Raw genomic sequence first — 17,917 nt, forward strand, 5'->3', positions numbered from 1 at the left:
TGGTGTATGCTCTATTACTCTGTATGTTGTGTGATTTGTTCTTGTAAGCTATTGTTGTTTGATTATTAAATTGATATTATCTGAACCAGCATAAAGAGAGTCCAGTGGTCTATCAGTGGAGGCCGTAATAGCCGGCTCTTCAATGGTGAAATCAAAAGAGCTGTCATCAGCTGCTACAAATCTTCTTTCTGAAGGCCTCAAAGTCTGGTAAGGGATTTAAAAAGATCTCAAAAGAATTTGACCTTAGCCATTCCACGGTCTGGAAAATAGTGTACAAGTGGAGGACTTTCCAAATAACTGCCAACATGCCCAGGTCTGGCTGTCCAAGTAAGGTGACCCCCAGAGCAGACTGCAAGATGCTAAAAGTCATCTCCAAAACCTCTAAAATGTCATCATGGGACCTACTCTTGCTACTGTTGATGTGAAAGTGCATGCCTTTACAATCAGAAAGAGACTGCACAAATTTAACTTGCATGGGAGGTGTGCAAGGAGGAAACCTTTGCTCTCTAAGATAAACATCAAGGCCACACTGAAGTTTGCCAGAGAAAACGTAGATAAACACCAATACTTCTGGAATAGTGTTCTATGGACATTTGAGTCTAAAATTGAATTATTTGGACACCAGAAAATAGGACACGTTTGGAACAGCAGGAATGGCATAAGGAGTCTCCAGGTTTCATTTGAAAGTTTGAGAAAGAAGTCTATTCAGAGGAAGTTTGAGAGACTCTGCAGGAGGACGAGGCATACTCATTTCCTCTAAATACTCCTTAGAGTACTTAGAACCAGCGTCCAATTTAAGATACAGGTCCTCAGCCATTTGACGGAGGAAGGATGAAAAGGACAATTGATCCACCAGAGCATGGCCACGAGAATGGAAAACAAAGGTGAGGCCTCTCTTGAGTACTGATATCCCAGCGAATAAACAGACTGGGGCGAGGCACTGGAATCAGCTGAGTCCTCAGGTTCTGCTACTGGTGTCTCGTTTCAAGGAGTTGGAGGCTTCAAAGAACTGGAAGGCCTGGACGAGGAAGAAGGACCTGCGCCTCGATGAGGGTCTCGACTGGCGGTGAGAGTGCTGCCTGGAAGCAGGTCTCGTACGAGGTTGAGGAGACTTTGCCCTAAGCCTCGAAACAGGCAATGCCTTAAATGAGGATATAGGGCTAGAAGCTGTAGATCGAAGTCCCATAGACTCTGTGGTTTGAATCGAGCAATCTCGAAGCACTCCCAAAGACTCGACTCCTTGTATGGAGTGTGAGGATTCCAGACCAGCCACTCGCAAAGACTCGACTCCTTGCATAGAGTATGAAGATTCCAGACCAGCCACTCGCAAAGACTCGACTCCTTACATAGTGTGTATAGATTCAGCTTGAGGCACAGGCAAGAACTCGACCTCTTGTGAGCCTGCCGAGTGCCTAGGCTGGACTGCAGGAAGCAGAATTGAGGCAGGACTATATTTGGTCAGTAAATGAGCAAATTCCCGCTCTAAAATGGTCTGGATAGTAGCCTGCAATTGTGGATCCGAGTCTGAAACTGGACCACTTGCTGAGGCTAAAGGCTCCGAGGTCGAAGATGAAGAATGCTTTGACTTGGAAGAAAGATGTTTGGGTAGCTTGAGGACCACCGCTGGAACTGTCTGCTGAGGTATCTGACTTGAGGGAAGCTCAGGAGAACACTTAGCATTTTTGCTCGAGGATGTTCCAAATAAGGAAGGTCTTATAAGAGTTGAGGTCTTGGAGGCAGGAGGACACCCCTTAGCAGGCCGGACCGAATCAGAGGTCGAGCTCGAGGGTGCAGCCGAGGTTTCCATACTGACAATCTTCCCCACTTGAACTCGACGATGTTTCAGGGCTCGAGGTTGAAGAGTAGCACAGCGAACACACAACTCCGGGCAATGGTCAGGCCCCAGACATTGAAGATACCAGTGGTGTGGGTCAGTGAGGGACATCCCTACAAAGTCAAAGCCCGCAGGCTGAGGATGTGCAACAGGCCCCGCCAGTCACTTGACGTAAAAATGAACTTTTTTTAAAAAAATAAAGAAAAGCACAGCGACACAGTAAGAAGTAAAATAAAACACGAACCGCAGTGAGAGAAGGCACAAAGCGAACTAAGTTCCGTGCAGAGCATCAAAGACGGACTTCTCAGCTCCGCGGAAAACTGAGAACTGAGGAGACACGTCCTATGCTGGGCGGGAAGGCACTTGCGCATGCGTAGTGCGGCAGACTCAAAACTTCTGAGTTTTCTACAAGCAAGTCTACTCGCGAGGCTGTCCGCATCCGGGCTCTGTGGATGACGTCACCCACATGTGAGAATAGGCTGTCTGCTTGTCCTGGGATAATAAGTGATGCCTAGTATCTTTTTTCTATAAATGTTAGTGCTATAAGTTTTTGCTTTTTTGTTGTTTGGAGAACTTGGTGGTGCTATGATGTTTCCTCTTCATACTGGTTTTCCATATGACCTGCATGTTGGAGCACTGAGCCTTCCCTTCCACTACCATATCCAACATTTCTGTTTCCCGTCTACCATCTCTCTCTCTCTCCCTGCCTTGTGACCTGGGTCAACATCTCTATTCCCCTCCATGCAGCATCTCTCCGGTCCTCCCCTCCATTATCATGTGCAGTATTCTCTCCCAATGCACCATCTCTCCCTGCCCTCCACCCTATGTCCAGAATTTCAATCTCTCTCTCTGTCTTCTGCATGCACATCTTCCTTCCCTCTACCATATGCAAGATTTCTCCCTCACCCCTTTCTATCTTTGTTGCATCTCTCTGTTCATTTCCTCTACACCATGTTCAACAATTCTTCCTTTTTCTTCTCTCCCATATGCAGTAGCTTTCCATCCCTTCTTTCCCATCTCCCTTGTGCAGCACTTCCCAATCGACCCTACCCACTGTGAGACGAGGCAGTGCGGTGAATAGGCTGCTTGTGGCCTGCCCCACCAGGGCTTTCCTCTGCCGCATCATCAGTGATGCAGCAGAGAGAAGACCCTGGCAGGGCAGGGCAGGCCAGGCCAGGAGCAGCCTGCTCACTGCGCTCCCTCTGTCCACCGGCTATTGCCACCGCTGTTGCTTTAGGAGACCTGGACTCAGGACTTGCTGAATCAGCGAGTCTGATTTTTTTTTTTTTAACTAATCATTTTGAATTGATTCGCTGAAGTGAACTGATGAATCAATTTGAAATCGGTTTATTGGGAACACTAGCATACATGTATCAAAGCTCCCTTTAACCAAAAGCCCAGCAACGTCAAGCAGTCACAGGCAGAGAAGTAAATACAAAGCCAAATACATGCCCACCTTGACCTTGCCAGTATTATACTGTTGAAAGAGATGCACATTGCGCCGACTACTCAGTAGAATGAAATCTTTCACAGAGTCTAAGAAAGCTGATGAATTAACCTGTACTAGCCTGGTTCTTCCTTGGGCACTACTGCCACGGGGCCAGAATGATCAGCGAGATTGGCATATTGAGGAAAAGCACTGCCATGTACTCCAACTTTAGCTCCTTATTCAGTTTAGAACAGGTATCACCAGTTAAGTAAGCAGCTGACTGAGTATTGTAGGTAAGGGTGGATCACATTCATCCAGTGTCCAGTGTAAAAGATCTCAATAAAAACTATTTTTGCTCTCAACAATACAGCTGCTGTGACCCTTCCGATATACTATACTAAATCAAATACTCCATCATCTCCCCCCCCTGTTCTTTTCTTGGGCACTTTAGGTGGTGGGATAATGGAATCTGATATACTGCCTTTCTGTGGTATGTTCAAAGGGGGTTACATAAGATGTACTATAAGCACAACTAATACAAATGTGCTTACATTTGCTTTTCTGTACCAAAGAATCATTGTTCTTGAACTGCTAAAATAAATCAGGCATGGACAAGTGGCTTCACACTTAATGAAGTAATTGGCAGGTTCATGAAAATTCCAAAGGTTTTATCTTGTGCTTTGTTGGTCTTTAAGTAAGCCAGAGACTAATATTTAATGCTCTCCACAACACTCTTGGATTGCCCACTATGCTTCCTCTGAACTGGTCATAATTGAACTTATATCTGTACAGTAGTGATATTCAGCCAATCTATGGATAAACTGTGTGGTTTATGTCAAGCTCTTTGTTTAGCAGGCCTAAAGTAAATTCACACACCATCAGTACAGTGGCTGAATATCAATGCTATTCAAATAGTTCAGTGTTCCCATCTTCAATGTGTTCTAACTTTGCCTGGGCATTATACAAATAGTGCTGGAGAGATAAGAATGATTTTTGCCATTAATATCTGTATAGAGACCTTTATGTATATATTGGCAAATTAAGGAGTTTTCTGGCTTCAAGTAAATACTCCTTTTGAAAACTGGTCTATGTGTGTATAGTAACTGAAAAGTTATAGCGGACTGACCATCTGTTACAATTCTGTTTGTTTTGGTAGCCATTTCTGCTTTCCTTATAGTACTGTCAACAAGTAACAAGGGAAGGCTGGATCAATTTTGGCTTTGGTTGACTGCCAAGATGGACTCCATGTAGATTTTTAGCTAACCTTGCATTACTGTTCTTCAAAAGGCACATTCATCCGGAGACAGCAGGCAGATACTCTCAGATGTGGGTGACATCATCCATGGAGCCTGGCACAGACAGTGAAAAGCGCACCGGCAATTAAAGAGCTTAAAAGCTTTCCGACTGCCCACACCATGCATGCGCAAGTGCCTTCCCGTCTGATGTAGGCTCGCAGTACCTCAGCTCCGTAAGCAAGCTAAGCAGCCAACCAATGGAGGTGGGTGGGATGCAAGAATATCTGTCTGCTATCTTTGAATAACACCTGTTATGGTAAGTAACTGTGCTTTATCCCAGTACAAGCAGGCAGCATATTCTCTCATGTGGGACTCCCTAGTTTACTGCAATGGGATGGAGGGAGAGTTGGCCATTAATAAAATAAATTCTGCTATACTGCTTGGCCGAAATGACCATCTCGCTGGGATAGGATTCTAGACAGTAGTGAGATGTGAATGTGTGTATTGAGGACCAAGTGGCTGCTTTGCAAATTTCATCAATGGGAGTGGAACATAAGAAAGCCACGAGGCTGCCATAGCTCGAACTTTGTGTGCCATAACACATCCCTTGCGCTACAACCCCAGCCTGAGCATAGCAGATGGAAATACAGGCTGCTAGACATGTGGAAATAATTCTCTTGATGATAAGTTGGTCTAGTTTGTTGGGATCAAAGGAGATGATCAGTTGAAGCAAAGTCCTGTGTGGCTTAGTCCTTTGTAGGTAGTATGCCAAGGTATGCTTATAGTCCAATGTTTGAAGAGCTGCTTCTCCAGGATGAGAATGAGGCTTTTGAAAGAAGACTGGAAGCACAATGGATTGATTCAGATGAAATTCTGTGACAACTTTTGGAACAAATTTAGGATGAGTGCTAAGAACCACCTTGTCATGGTGAAATATTGTATATGGTGGGACGGAAACAAATGCTTGAAGTTTGCAGACTCGATGAGCAGAAGTGACAGCAATCAAGAAAACCACTTTCCAAGTGAGGAACTTGAGATGAATAGATGCTAGTGACTCAAATGGTGGTTTCATCAACTTGGCAAGGACTAGATTAAGATCCCAGACAACTGGAGGCAGCTTTAGAGGAGGTTTGGAGTTGAAAAGTCCTTTCATAAACCTGGAAACCAGAAGTTTATCGTTGATAGGAGCATGGAAAGCACTAATAGTACCGAGGTGGACGCTGACCAAAGTGGTTTTGAGGCCAGAAGTGGAAAGATGGAGAAAGTAATCCAGAACTGAAGGAAGTGAAGAGGAGGAAGGTACATGGTGATGAAGAGAATACCAGGAAGTAAAACGTGTCCACTTCTGTTGATAGCATTGCTGGGCAGATAGTTTTCTGGACACAGCAATAATGGCTTGAACAGGATCAGAGATGAAAATCTGATGAAGTTACACCGAAAGGTACCAAGCTGTCAAGTGTAGAGATTGCAGATTGGGATGTAACATGGATCCGTGACTCTGAGTGAGTAAAGATGGAAAGATCTGTAATGGAATTGGATTCTTGACAGTCAGCTGAATTAGAAGAACAAACCAAGGTTGTCTGGGCCACTAAGATATCAGAATCATGGTGGCTGATTCTCTCTTGAGTTTGACTAAAGTTTTCAGAATGAGAGGGATTGGCGGAAATGCATATAGAAACCTGTTTGTCCAATCCAGAAGGAATGCATCTGCCTTGAGATGCTGCAGTGAGTACCGTCTCTAGCAGAACTGAGGCAGCTTGTGATTGAGGGGAGATGCAAATAGGTCTATCTGTGGAGCTCCCCATAACTGAAAGATATGATGGAGTACTTTGGAGTTGAGAGTCCAATCATGCGAGCGGAGGAATCTGCTGGTTTTGCCAGCAAGGACATTCTGTTTCCCTTGAACATATATAGCCTTTAGGAATATGTTGCGAGGGATTGCCCAATTCCAAATGTGTTGGGTTTCGACAAAGAAGAGAGCCCGTACCACCCTGTGACTTGGTTGTCTGTTTTTTTTTTAATTATTTATTTATAGAATTTTATAATATTACCAAGCATATACATCTTGTACAGTAAAGTGAGATCAAACAACATAATAAACGAAATTTCCGAAATTAAGATATACCATAATACATAATTCAATTTGAAAATAAAAATAGATAAATGAAGTAATAAATGATCTAATTGATCACACACTAGTCCTCCATGTATTGGATCCAAGATTTAAATATCAAATAAGTTAAAAGGAAATCCATGCCATACTACAGTGCGGGGAGCTAACCTTCCATGGGCGCTGTTATTCCTTTCTCAAGACGTTTTGCTGAGAGAAAACTAATCAGTTGAGACGGCTCTGTAAAAATATACTTCAAAGACAAATATCTGACTACACATTTACATGGGTATCTCAGAAAGAAAATACCCCCTATTTGAATCACTCCAGGTTTTAGAAGTAGAAATTCTTTTCTTCTCTTTTGAGTCTCTCTAGAGACATCAGGAAAAATCTGAATATGATGTCCCAGGAAGTCTTTGGACCTATTTTTAAAGAAAAGTTTTAATATCCAATCCTTGTCTGGAGCCAAAGCCACAGACAACAAGAGAGTGGCTGGAACAGCCAATTCTCTATCCGATTGTTCCAGAATTGTGGAAATGTCCAATGGTCTGTCCCGGGATTCCTCAATTTTTTCTTCTTCTTTGGATTGGGGCTTGGCAGGAAGATAGTACACTCTTGTAAGAGGTGGTAAGGAGCTTTCAGGAATTTCCAATATTTCCATAAAATACCTTTGCACCATTTCTCTAGGAGAAGTTGACAAGATCTTTGGAAAATTTATAAATCTCAAATTGTTAACTCGGCCATTATTCTCCTGAGCTTCCAGCTTCCTCCTGAGTATTATATTATCTTTAACCAGCAAATCTTGATTTTGTTTTAAAGATATTAGCTCCTTACTTGTATTTTGTGACTCTGTTTTTAATTGAGATATATCCTGTTTTAACACTTTTATTTCTTCTTTTTGTTCTTTTAATTCCTTGTCCAAACTTTTTATTTGAGGATTTAAAGAATTCCCCAAATTCACTACCAAGTTTCATAATGCTTCAAGTGTAACTTTAGGAGGTTTTGTAGGTGAAAAAAGTTGTAATGGTGTAGTGTGTAACTGTTCTGAAGTTAGCTTTACCTCAGTGAAGTCTTGTATTCCCCAACCTCTGTTGTCCCGGTCGCAGGTCCTAGCAGAGAGAGCATGTCATTCTGCGTTGTTCTGTTCGGCGAGCCCTCCATGCTAGCCTCTGGAAACAAAGAAGCTACCTCCTCGGGTGCATTCTGGTCCCGTGGAGAGCTGGCTGCTTGCGGCATCGGTTGAAGGGGTGGCGTCCTGATGTCGGGGCTAAGGGTGACATCGAGCCCAGGGGATCTCACCACCGTACTACTCTCCGGCGGCGTCCCTAGCGAGCTGGCACCCGACTCTTCCTGCTCCCGCTGTAGGCGTCAGAGAAAATCATCTATGGTAACCGCTGGGGGTTAAGGGTCGCCGGGAGGCTCCTCCGACGTTCCTACCCCGTCTTTTCGGCATAATTGCAGGTAAATCTCGACGGCGTCCTCACTGCAGCAGCGATGCAGCGGCCATCTTGGATCCTATAGCCGGTTGTCTGTTTAAACTAGGATGATGTGGTTGGAAAAAGAATTCTGAAAAAAGTGTTGAGAGCATTTCGAATAGTCTTTAATTCTAGAAGGTTGATGTGAAATGACTTTTCTTGTGAATTTCAGTACCCTGTGTCTTGAGGCCATCCAGGTAAGCCCCCCAAGCATTCATTGATGCATCTGTTGTGGGGACTTTCTGATGCAGGGGAACCTGAAAAAGAAGACCCCTGAAAAGATTGATGGGATTCATCCACCACTGAAGAGATTTATGAAGTTGTGAAGTGATGTTGATCCTTTGGGATAAGGAATCATTGAGACCATTGAGACACTAGGATCCACTGAGCTGTTCTGAGATGTAGATGAGCGAATGGTGGAACATCCCACTGTGTCAATGAGAAGCAGAGTGATGATTAGAAGCAGAGTCTGAAGCAGTACCTTCTGGCCTATGAGAGCTATGGTTGGGCTGGGTCGGTGTTGATATAGGCACCGGCATGGAGAACAGCTTGAATATATCACCAATCTGTTTGTGCAACATGTCATCAACATGGGTTTGAAGATCCAACACAGATACCTGAGACTGTGGGTATCAATGGTGCGGCAGGATGTTGAGGGGTGGGAGACTAATAGAAGGATTCATGCCCTGAAGGAGACACAGCCTACACAGGAGATCATTGGTGTCAATGTTTGGCCTGCATTGAGGGACTCTATGCTGAAGAAGCCTGCGATGTTGATTAGGAAGCGGTTGGCTTCTCAGAAGGCTTCCCTGATAGAGGAATGTCCAATGTCGATATAGGCATCAGTGGTACTGAAGATTGGGATTTTTCTAGCAAATCCACAATAGTACCAAAAAGTTTCTCCTGCTGGAGACGCCGGGCCTTTACCAAACGTTTTTGTAGAGTACAGCAACAGATGCAGGTATCCACTTGATGTTCAGGGCTGAGGCACTGGATACACCAGCTGTGTGGGTTGATGATAGAAATGTGGCGCTGACACAGACAGTACTTTTTAAACCCATTCTGCATCTTAGACATGGACGGGAAGATTTGGGTGACGAAGTCAAACTTAATTTTAATTGAAGAAATTTGCTGAAAGGGAAAAAGAGAGACCTGAAGGCCTTGAACGAGAACGGAAACGGAAAAAAAATAACAACCATTTTTCTTTTTTTTAATCTAAAGAAACAGTTTTTGGAGCTAAAATGAAACAAAAAATTATGAGAAAAGGCTCAAAATTTTATCGCACTGAAGGAAAGGCAACATAGCACAAGAATACTCAACTTCTTCAACCCACAGAAAATGAAGAACTCGAGTATCTCTGGTTTGTACCAGAGGCAATGACTTGCCCAGCTTTCCCGATTCTCAGCCTACTACTGCAGAGCTGCCAAGTTACCCAGCTCCGAGAGGGGATTGTTTGGTCAGTCCTGTGTTGTTGTTTTTCTTCTTTTAATATTTTCTTTGTAATTTTTTTTCTTTTAATATTTTCTTTGTAATTTTTTTCTTTTAATATTTTCTTTGTAATTTTTGAAAATGATACAAGTATTTACACCTTGTTCAAGAAAGTTTCAAGTTTCTTTATTTTTGATATACCGTCTATCAAAACAAGTGTCTAGACGGTATACAATATAAAAAGATTGTAAGGGACAATTAAAATAGTTAAATAAAAGCAATATTTTATCATATATTAAAAATACTAGACAAATTTAGATTAACGTACATGAGACAGAAGGAAAGTAGGGGAGGGAAAGGTTGTTTAAAATACATCGAAGTAAAATTAGTAAAAAGGATGGTAAATGGGGAGTGGCAAAAACATTAGGAGGGGAATCATTTCAAAAGAAGTATTAGATGTTTAAAATCTTCACATGAATCAAGGAATTAAGAGGCTGAAGCTAATACTAAAGAATAAAGGCATCTTTAAAGAGGAAGGTTTTAAGTTTGGCTTTAAATTTTTCAAGAGAGCAATAATAAATAAGCAATTATCATATTCCCAAGAAGAAAAATTTACTCTTTCTTAGACCACTAATTAAGGCAAAACCTAGGGGGGCAAGAAACTGAAAAAAAAAGGAGATTCATTAAGAAAGAAAGGAAGGTCCTACCAATCAAATCTGATCAGCTTCTTTGACTGGGTTACAAGAAAGCTGGATATAGGGGAGTCCCTGGACGTCGTGTACTTAGACTTCAGCAAAGCGTTTGACAGTGTCCCACACCGCAGGTTATTGAGCAAGATGAGTTCAATGGGATTAGGTGAAACATTAACTGCATGGGTTAAGGACTGGCTTAGAGATAGACTTCAGAGGGTAGTGGTAAACGGTACCCTCTCCAATACGACGGAGGTGATCAGCGGAGTATCGCAGGGCTCGGTCTTGGGCCCGATCCTCTTTAACATCTTCGTAAGAGACTTGGCTAAGGGGCTTCGAGGTAAAATTACATTATTCGCCGATGACGCCAAACTATGCAACATAGTAGACAAAAGCACAATAGACAAAAGCACAATGCCCGACAATATGACGGCAACTAAGTTTCAATGCCAAAAAATGCAAGGTCATGCACCATGGTGGCAAAAATCCATGCAGGACTTACACCCTAAATGGTGAGATCCTAGCAAAGACTGTAGCAGAACGTGACTTGGGAGTGATCATTAGCGAAGACATGAAGTCTGCCAATCAAGTTGAGAAAGCTTCATCCAGGGCTAGACAAATCATGGATTGTATTCGCAGAAGTTTCGTCAGCCGTAAGCCCGAGGTCATAATGCCGTTGTACAGATCCATGGTGAGACCCCATCTGGAATACTGTGTACAATTCTGGAGGCCACATTATCAAAAAGATGTGCTGAGAGTCGAGTCGGTTCAGCGAATGGCCACCAGGATAGTCTCAGGACTCAAGGATCTCCCTTATGAGGAATGGCTGGGTAAGTTGCAGCTATACTCACTCGAGGAACGCAGAGAGAGGAGAGACATGATCGAGACGTTCAAATATGTCACGGGCCATATCGAGGTGGAAGAAGATCTCTATTTTCTTAAAGGACCCACGGCAACAAGAGAGCATCCGTTGAAAATCAGGGGTGGGAGATTTCATGGCAACACCAGAAAATATTTCTTCACCGAAAGGGTAGTTGATCACTGGAATAATCTTCCACTACAGGTAATTGAGGCCAGCAGCGTGCCAGATTTTAAGAAAAGATGGGATTGGTATGTGGGATCTCTTCATGGAGGAAGTTAGGGGGTGGGTCATTGGTGTGGGCAGACTAGATGGGCTGTGGCCCTTTTCTGCTGTCATTTTCTATGTTTCTAACCTTTAAAGAAAAGGCATTAAACTGAGAATAAACCACCTATCATTCCTTAATCATACACTGTTAGTTAAATCAACTCCACTTGAGGTCTTCGTAATATCTAAGATGGCTTGGATTTGTAAAGACATTTAATGCCCAGATATCTTATTATACATTTACAGGGGTATGCCAGTAAATATGATGCTCCTAAAGCCCGAGTTTCCTCCCTCAGTGCCAAGAATCTTTGCCTACTATCCTGAGTAGCTTTGGTAACGTCCAGGTAAATCCAGATTTTTTGGCCACAAAATGAAAGATGAGCGTTACGAAAGAATTGTCCCATTACTGCATTTAAGTCTTGTTCAAAGCCAAAAGATAGTAGAAGTATTGCTCAAGTTGAAACTTCTGATAGTGAGTCTTCCAATATAGCAGATAAATTCTGAGAAATAGACTCTCTCCTAGGCTTGGATCTCTTCAGACTGAAGTTTTGATGAAACTGGCAAGTATATCTTGTTTAATGGTGGAATTAATGTAAGGGAAAACTTTAATACTTCTATAAGGTATTTTTTGAATAATTCCAAGGGAGATACTCCCACAGGTCTAGGAAAATTCAAGACCCAGAGATCGAGTCTTCTATTGAAGTTTTACATTTTTTCCATTTTCTGATGTAGAATCATGCTATCTTTAATTATAGATGTGACATTACCCTTAAGTGAAAACAAAAACAAAAAACTGTGGATACAGATGTTCTGGAGATAATTTATTATATACTGACATATAAAAACATGAAAATTCAATGAAAAAAGTACAATGATAAAAAAACAGTGGTAAAAATCCAGTGGGACCCTACACGGTCTGTGTTTCGGCGAACACGCCTTCTTCAGGGGTCCAATTGTTTGCAAACTCAAATATAAAGAATTGGACTGAAAACAGTCTATTTTCTTTAAACATGTGAGCAAAGAACACCGCAGACAAGCTGAAGTAGCAAAAAAACCGCTATGGCCAAGGAAGGCGTGTTCACTGAAACACGGACCGTGTAGGGTCCGGTTGGATTTTTACCACTGTATTTTTTATCATTGTACTTTTTTCATTGAATTTTCATGTTTTTATATGTCAGTATATAATAAATTATCTCCAGAACATCTGTATCCACAGTTTTTTGTTTTCATTGGAGAATTGTTTTCACTGTGGATCATTGGGTCTCCCCATTTTTCTTTGTTGTATTACCCTTAAGTTCCATGATTTCCTTTTTAGTTTGAACAATATCTGAGGCATATTCTTGTTTAAAATTTTCCAACAACTGAGTAAGAGAATCAGCTTTAGTCACCATTAAAGATGTTTCCTGGGCAGATTTTCTTAATGTCCCATCCAACTTCTGGATAGCACTCCAGGTATTATCTAAAGTTACTACCTCAGGGTTAGGTGAATCCAGCGAGGGTCCTTCAGCTCCTTGCTCAGTGTTCCACACATCGGGTCTTGCTCCACTGTCAGAGGTTTCCTCTCCTGCAATCAACGGCGTTGAGGAAGCACAGCTCCACCACGAGTGAATGCCGGATACAGTGGAGGTATGCATCCTGGGGGAGTGTGTGAAATGTTTTGCCCAAAGAGAGACGCAGCTCCTTCAGAATCTCTCATCGCAGGGCTCTGCTTTCTGGGGTCTTGAGGTAGAAGTCTTGACGGTGAATCTGCTGCAATGGGGAGAAAGCTTGGGCAGGCAGTGGTAATGCCCTCACACTCCCCTTACATTTAGTATGGGGCATGATACATCGAGCTACCGTGAAAAGAAAACTGTAGCAGCAGAGCACTTCGACAAGCAGGACACCATATGAGATTCAGTCCACCAACTTGTCCTGCCCCCCAGTCCTGTTTTTGAACTTATATTCCAATTCAGTGTTCTATTTGTAGTCCCTGATACCACCAACTGAAATCAGCACTTCAGGTCCCATAGGGTTGCAGAAATCCAGGACTGAGATTCCCTTTTAAACTGAGTAACTTGGTTGCTCTCCAGCTCTACTCATTAAGCTTCTCCAATCAAAGTATATGTTTGCATAGTCCCCATGCTCACTCACAAACTATCATACCCATAGCTAAGTTCTACACTTTTCCCTACTACTTCTAGAGAGGTGAAATAATGGTGGAGGAGGGGGTCCCTGGTAGGGGAACCTGCAAGTATATATTTGCCTAGGACCCAATATAGTGTTAATCCAGCTCTGCATTTCTTCATGATGTGGCACTATTACATAATCTTGAAAATATTTCAACTTGACAGCATAATTATATTGATACCAATTTCTACAAAACAGATTTAGGGGCATAGTTTTCAATTTAGGTTACTGTTAATATATGTTACTTTACTATTAACTTGTGCTATTTCAACACAGGTCCCATTTTATGCAATAACACCTAGTTACTAATAACTTGGGCTTACAATAAAATAACATCTTAACAGTAGCTCACCTTGATCACATTTATCCACTCTAAATAGATAATCATTACTTTTTTTTTTTTTAGAACTCAAGGTAGCACATTTAGCATGCAAATTTGTTTCCCCTGAAAAAAATATACATTAAGGTTGAAAAAATGTATGTGTGTTCAAGCAGAATTATTGTGGCTATGTTTTAAGGAGAATAAACCTGCTTAGCTATGTTATAGGTTTTAAAAATGGACGTTTCTGTCAGTTAGTCAATTACATTCAACACAGGTCACATAAAGTTCAGGAAATGTGTTAGACCATGCTGTCCCCTAAAGCAGAAGGAAAATGGTGATGTTATTGGTATTACTTACGGTAGATCTGGCAGCACTTCAGAATGGTTTTGATTCTCACCATTTAGCATCAGTAATAATGTTTGAGACTCTGGCTGAGGCCGAGGCCCTATTTTGTTTTTTTTCTTTTTCTGTGCTATTCCTGTCTTGCACATACCTATCTTTCCTATAGCAGACAAGTAAGAAGAAACCTGATGGAAAGATAACATTTGTTAAGCACTGTTTCAAAAACATTACTTAAATAAAATGGTAAAATCACGTGCATGGTCTATAATAATTGCTGTCAACTCATTTCACTAGAATCTTGTATTCTATCAAAAATTTGTTTAGAATTTGGCTTATGCATTTTCATTAATTCAAGTTTGAGCACTGAATTAAGTTAAACTTAAGAGACTTGAAGTTTTGCATAATTAGCACATTGCATGAATATAACTCCATAGAACATGTAATAGTTTTAATAGTTAGCATAATAAAAGCTTAAGTTTATGCCACAGTAACACCACTGCTGTAAAACTTAGGGTTACCAGACATCTGGGAAAACCTGGACATGTCCTCTTTTTAGAGGACTGTCCGGGCACACGGAGGGATTTCCAAAACCTGGAAGTTTGTCCGGTGTTTGGAAGTCCTGAGCTTGGAGGCCGTGTCTAGAAGCCTTTGCGCATGTGTGGCAATCACCATGATGATGTCATACGCACATGCGCATGCATACGACATCATTGCATTGACATCCATGCATGTGCAAAGGCTTCCAAATGCAGCCTTCAAGCTCGGGGAGATTTGTGTGGGTGTGGGGATGGAATGGAGCGGGACTAGGCGTCCTCTTTTTTCAAAAAGAAAATCTGGTAACCCTAATAAAACTATTTGAATAAAATGCAATTTTATTTTACACATCATGATCATCTTATGTAGCTACTTAAAACTATTGGTGAATGAGACCCTATATTAACAGAACTGTGAGAGTCAAAAGAGAAAACAAATTCTTTAATAATTGCATTTCCTGATTTGATTACTTTAGGCTTCTACGTAAGGTCATTTCAATGATTTTGCAAAGAGAGGTCTGTTCAAAACATTCCAGGACTGTTTGAATTGCATGCCAATGGGAAGTTCTTTTGAGACGTGCTAGGCGGCATTGCGTAGCTTACCTCACGAGTAACCTCCTTTTTTCTGATATCTGTTTTTGTCACCGAGCTACAGCAGTTTTGTGAAAGTGCGTTTTCATGATTGGCTGTTTTCCTTCATGTGCGACCTCAATGAGCAGCGCTACAGCATGAAGTTCTGTTTTAAATTGGGTAAGATTGCTACAGAAACTTATGAAGTGTTGAAAAGTGGCTCTTGGGGAACATGTCATGAGTTGTGGAATGTGTTTTGAATAGTATTCGCACTTCAAATGTGATCATGAATCTGTGGAAGACGATTCACGAAATGGAAGACCATCACCGTCAACTGAAGATGGATCATGTTGATCAAGCGAGGGTTCTTGTGTGTGCTAATTGGCGATCAATTGTTAGAGAATTCGCAGAGAAATGCAACATCTCCATTGGTTCATGCCACAACATTCTAACACAGAAGTTGGGAATGTCTTGTGTTGTGGTAAAGTTTGTTCCAGGGTTGATGACCAACAACTGCGTCACGATCTGTAAAAATCTTCTTGAGCAGGCAAATGAAGATGAAACATTTTTTGATAGTGATGAGACATGGGCCAATGTTTTGATAAGTGATGAGACATAGACCAATGTTTTGATAAGTGATGCTTTTTTAGCAGTCTCCCTTCAGCTGATTTAGGGCTGTGTTATTTTCTATGAGGGAGTCACATGTGTGTTTTTCCACCCAATCACATCAGCAGGTCTGCAGTTTAAATTGGAGGCGTTCTGTTCGGTCCAGCGCCATTTCCTGCTTTGTCAATCTATGCTGTGCCGGATGATTGAGATGGTCACAGCGCAGCCCAGCCGTTCCTGAAGAAGGGGGTGTGCACCCCCGAAACAGAGTCCCGTTGGACGAATAATATCTTTGCTGGCTGTTTGTCTCCACGGAGAAGCTAAGTACTTCCTGTTGGTTTTTTTGCTCTGCTGGATTTGGACGCTTTGGCCCCCTGGACAAGGGGCAGAGACAATTGTAGTTAATGGTAAAGTGTGTTTTTTTTGATTCATTTATATCTTTTTTCACACTTAGCACTGTTGGGTGCACTCTATTGAAAAAAACACGGAGTAGAGCCCGGGGATGTTTCACAGTTAACACTCTTCTGGGTGTGAGTCTTTCAGTGGGTGGCTGTGTGACTGAGGGCTCTCCCGTGTATTAAAAATTATTTACAGATTGCGGTGTGTTGTTTCGTTGGTCCTGCTCTTGTCTCTCTCCCTTGTCCAGTTACTATTCTTGGGGTTTGGGAGGTTTTTTGCTTTTGTATTGATATTTGATGAGACATGGGCCAATGGTTATGACGTGGAAACCAAAGCTCAATTGTCTCAATAGAGAACCAAAACATCAAGACTGAAAAAAGCTCAGCAAGTTCAGTCAAACATCAAGTGATGTTAACAATTTTTTTTGACAGTGACGGCATTGTTCACTATAAATTTCTGCCACAAGGACAAACTGTCAACCAAAGTTACTATCTAAAAGTGTTGAAACAACTCTTTGAGAGAATTAGGAGGAAGCAGCCCAAACTTTGGAGGGAGTAGTCGTGGTTTATACATCACGACAATGCATCCACTCATGCAGCCTTCAAAATTTGTGAATTTTGTGCAAAAAAACGTGATGACAGTTCTTTCCCAGCCACTTTACTACCCTGACTTGGCCCCTGTTGATGACTTCTTGTTTCCTAAACTTAAATCCAAGCAGAAAGGAAAGCGTGTCAACACCATTGAAGACATAAAGCAAAATTCAATGCAGCAAGTTTTGGTGATTCCTGAAGATGCGTTTAAGGACTGTTTCCAGAAGTGGAAATGATGTTGGGAAAAATGTATACATAGGGAAGGGGAGTACTTTGAAGGGGACCCAATGGATTAAGTTGTAAGACTGTTTAATAATTTTTACAAATCAGTCCTGGAACTTGCTAGTTTCTCCTAGCAATTATTTAATTACTACATATATGTAAGGATCCTTGCAGAAACCTCACTAGCCATGAATACTCCTGTCCCTAGGATCATAAGTTAAAGCACAGAAATGATGCATACTGTCTGGTTACCGCAGAGACATTCATTAATTTTTAAGTCAGGGCTACATTGGGTCCATTAGGTCTGAGGGAGAGCTTATATCTTCCTATGTGGAACCACAAAACTGACCTACATGTACCGACATCCATTCCTACCAGAACACCTGGCCATGCACAGATAGCCCTTCAAATACAGAATGAGATATCACAGACTAAAAGCACTGATGTAAATGAAAAGTAAACTGAAATCCTTAGATGCCAGCCTCTGCATGCAGTGCAACCCGAAACACATTTCCTCCTGTATAGTGCAAAATATGAAGATAGTAGATGTAAATTTGCAAAACTGAAATATTTCAAATCATTAAGCTGAAAAAACAAATTTTCCTACCTTGGTTGCCTGGTGATTTTACTTATCTAATGAACTTGTTCCCAAGTCTGTGCTTTTAACTGTTTCTAGGGCCTCCTATCTATTTGCTATTTTTCTCTCTTCTTCTTCACTTCCTGCCCAATATCCATTTTTTGCATGGATCTTTAATGTTCAAGTCACTTCTATTTTTCTGCCACCTCCTCAAATTTCTTTTTTTCAGCCCTGGCAGTATCATGTCCTGCTTCCTACAGTGGG

General features: G+C 41.8%; 1 protein-coding gene across 3 annotated transcripts in view; it reads right to left on the reverse strand.

Annotated features, from left to right (window-relative positions):
• Window positions 1-17,917, reverse strand: part of SLF1 (SMC5-SMC6 complex localization factor 1) — a 205,245-nt gene that overhangs the window by 42,638 nt on the left and 144,690 nt on the right. For all 3 annotated transcript variants that reach the window (XM_033918723.1, XM_033918643.1, XM_033918557.1), the window contains one exon: window positions 14,172-14,341. In XM_033918723.1, coding sequence (XP_033774614.1) covers window positions 14,172-14,341 — 170 coding nt within the window. The remainder of the gene's footprint in view (window positions 1-14,171; window positions 14,342-17,917) is intronic.

The sequence above is a fragment of the Geotrypetes seraphini genome, chromosome 1 (genome assembly GCF_902459505.1).
Source record: "Geotrypetes seraphini chromosome 1, aGeoSer1.1, whole genome shotgun sequence".
Classification (NCBI taxonomy): Eukaryota; Metazoa; Chordata; class Amphibia; order Gymnophiona; family Dermophiidae; genus Geotrypetes; species Geotrypetes seraphini.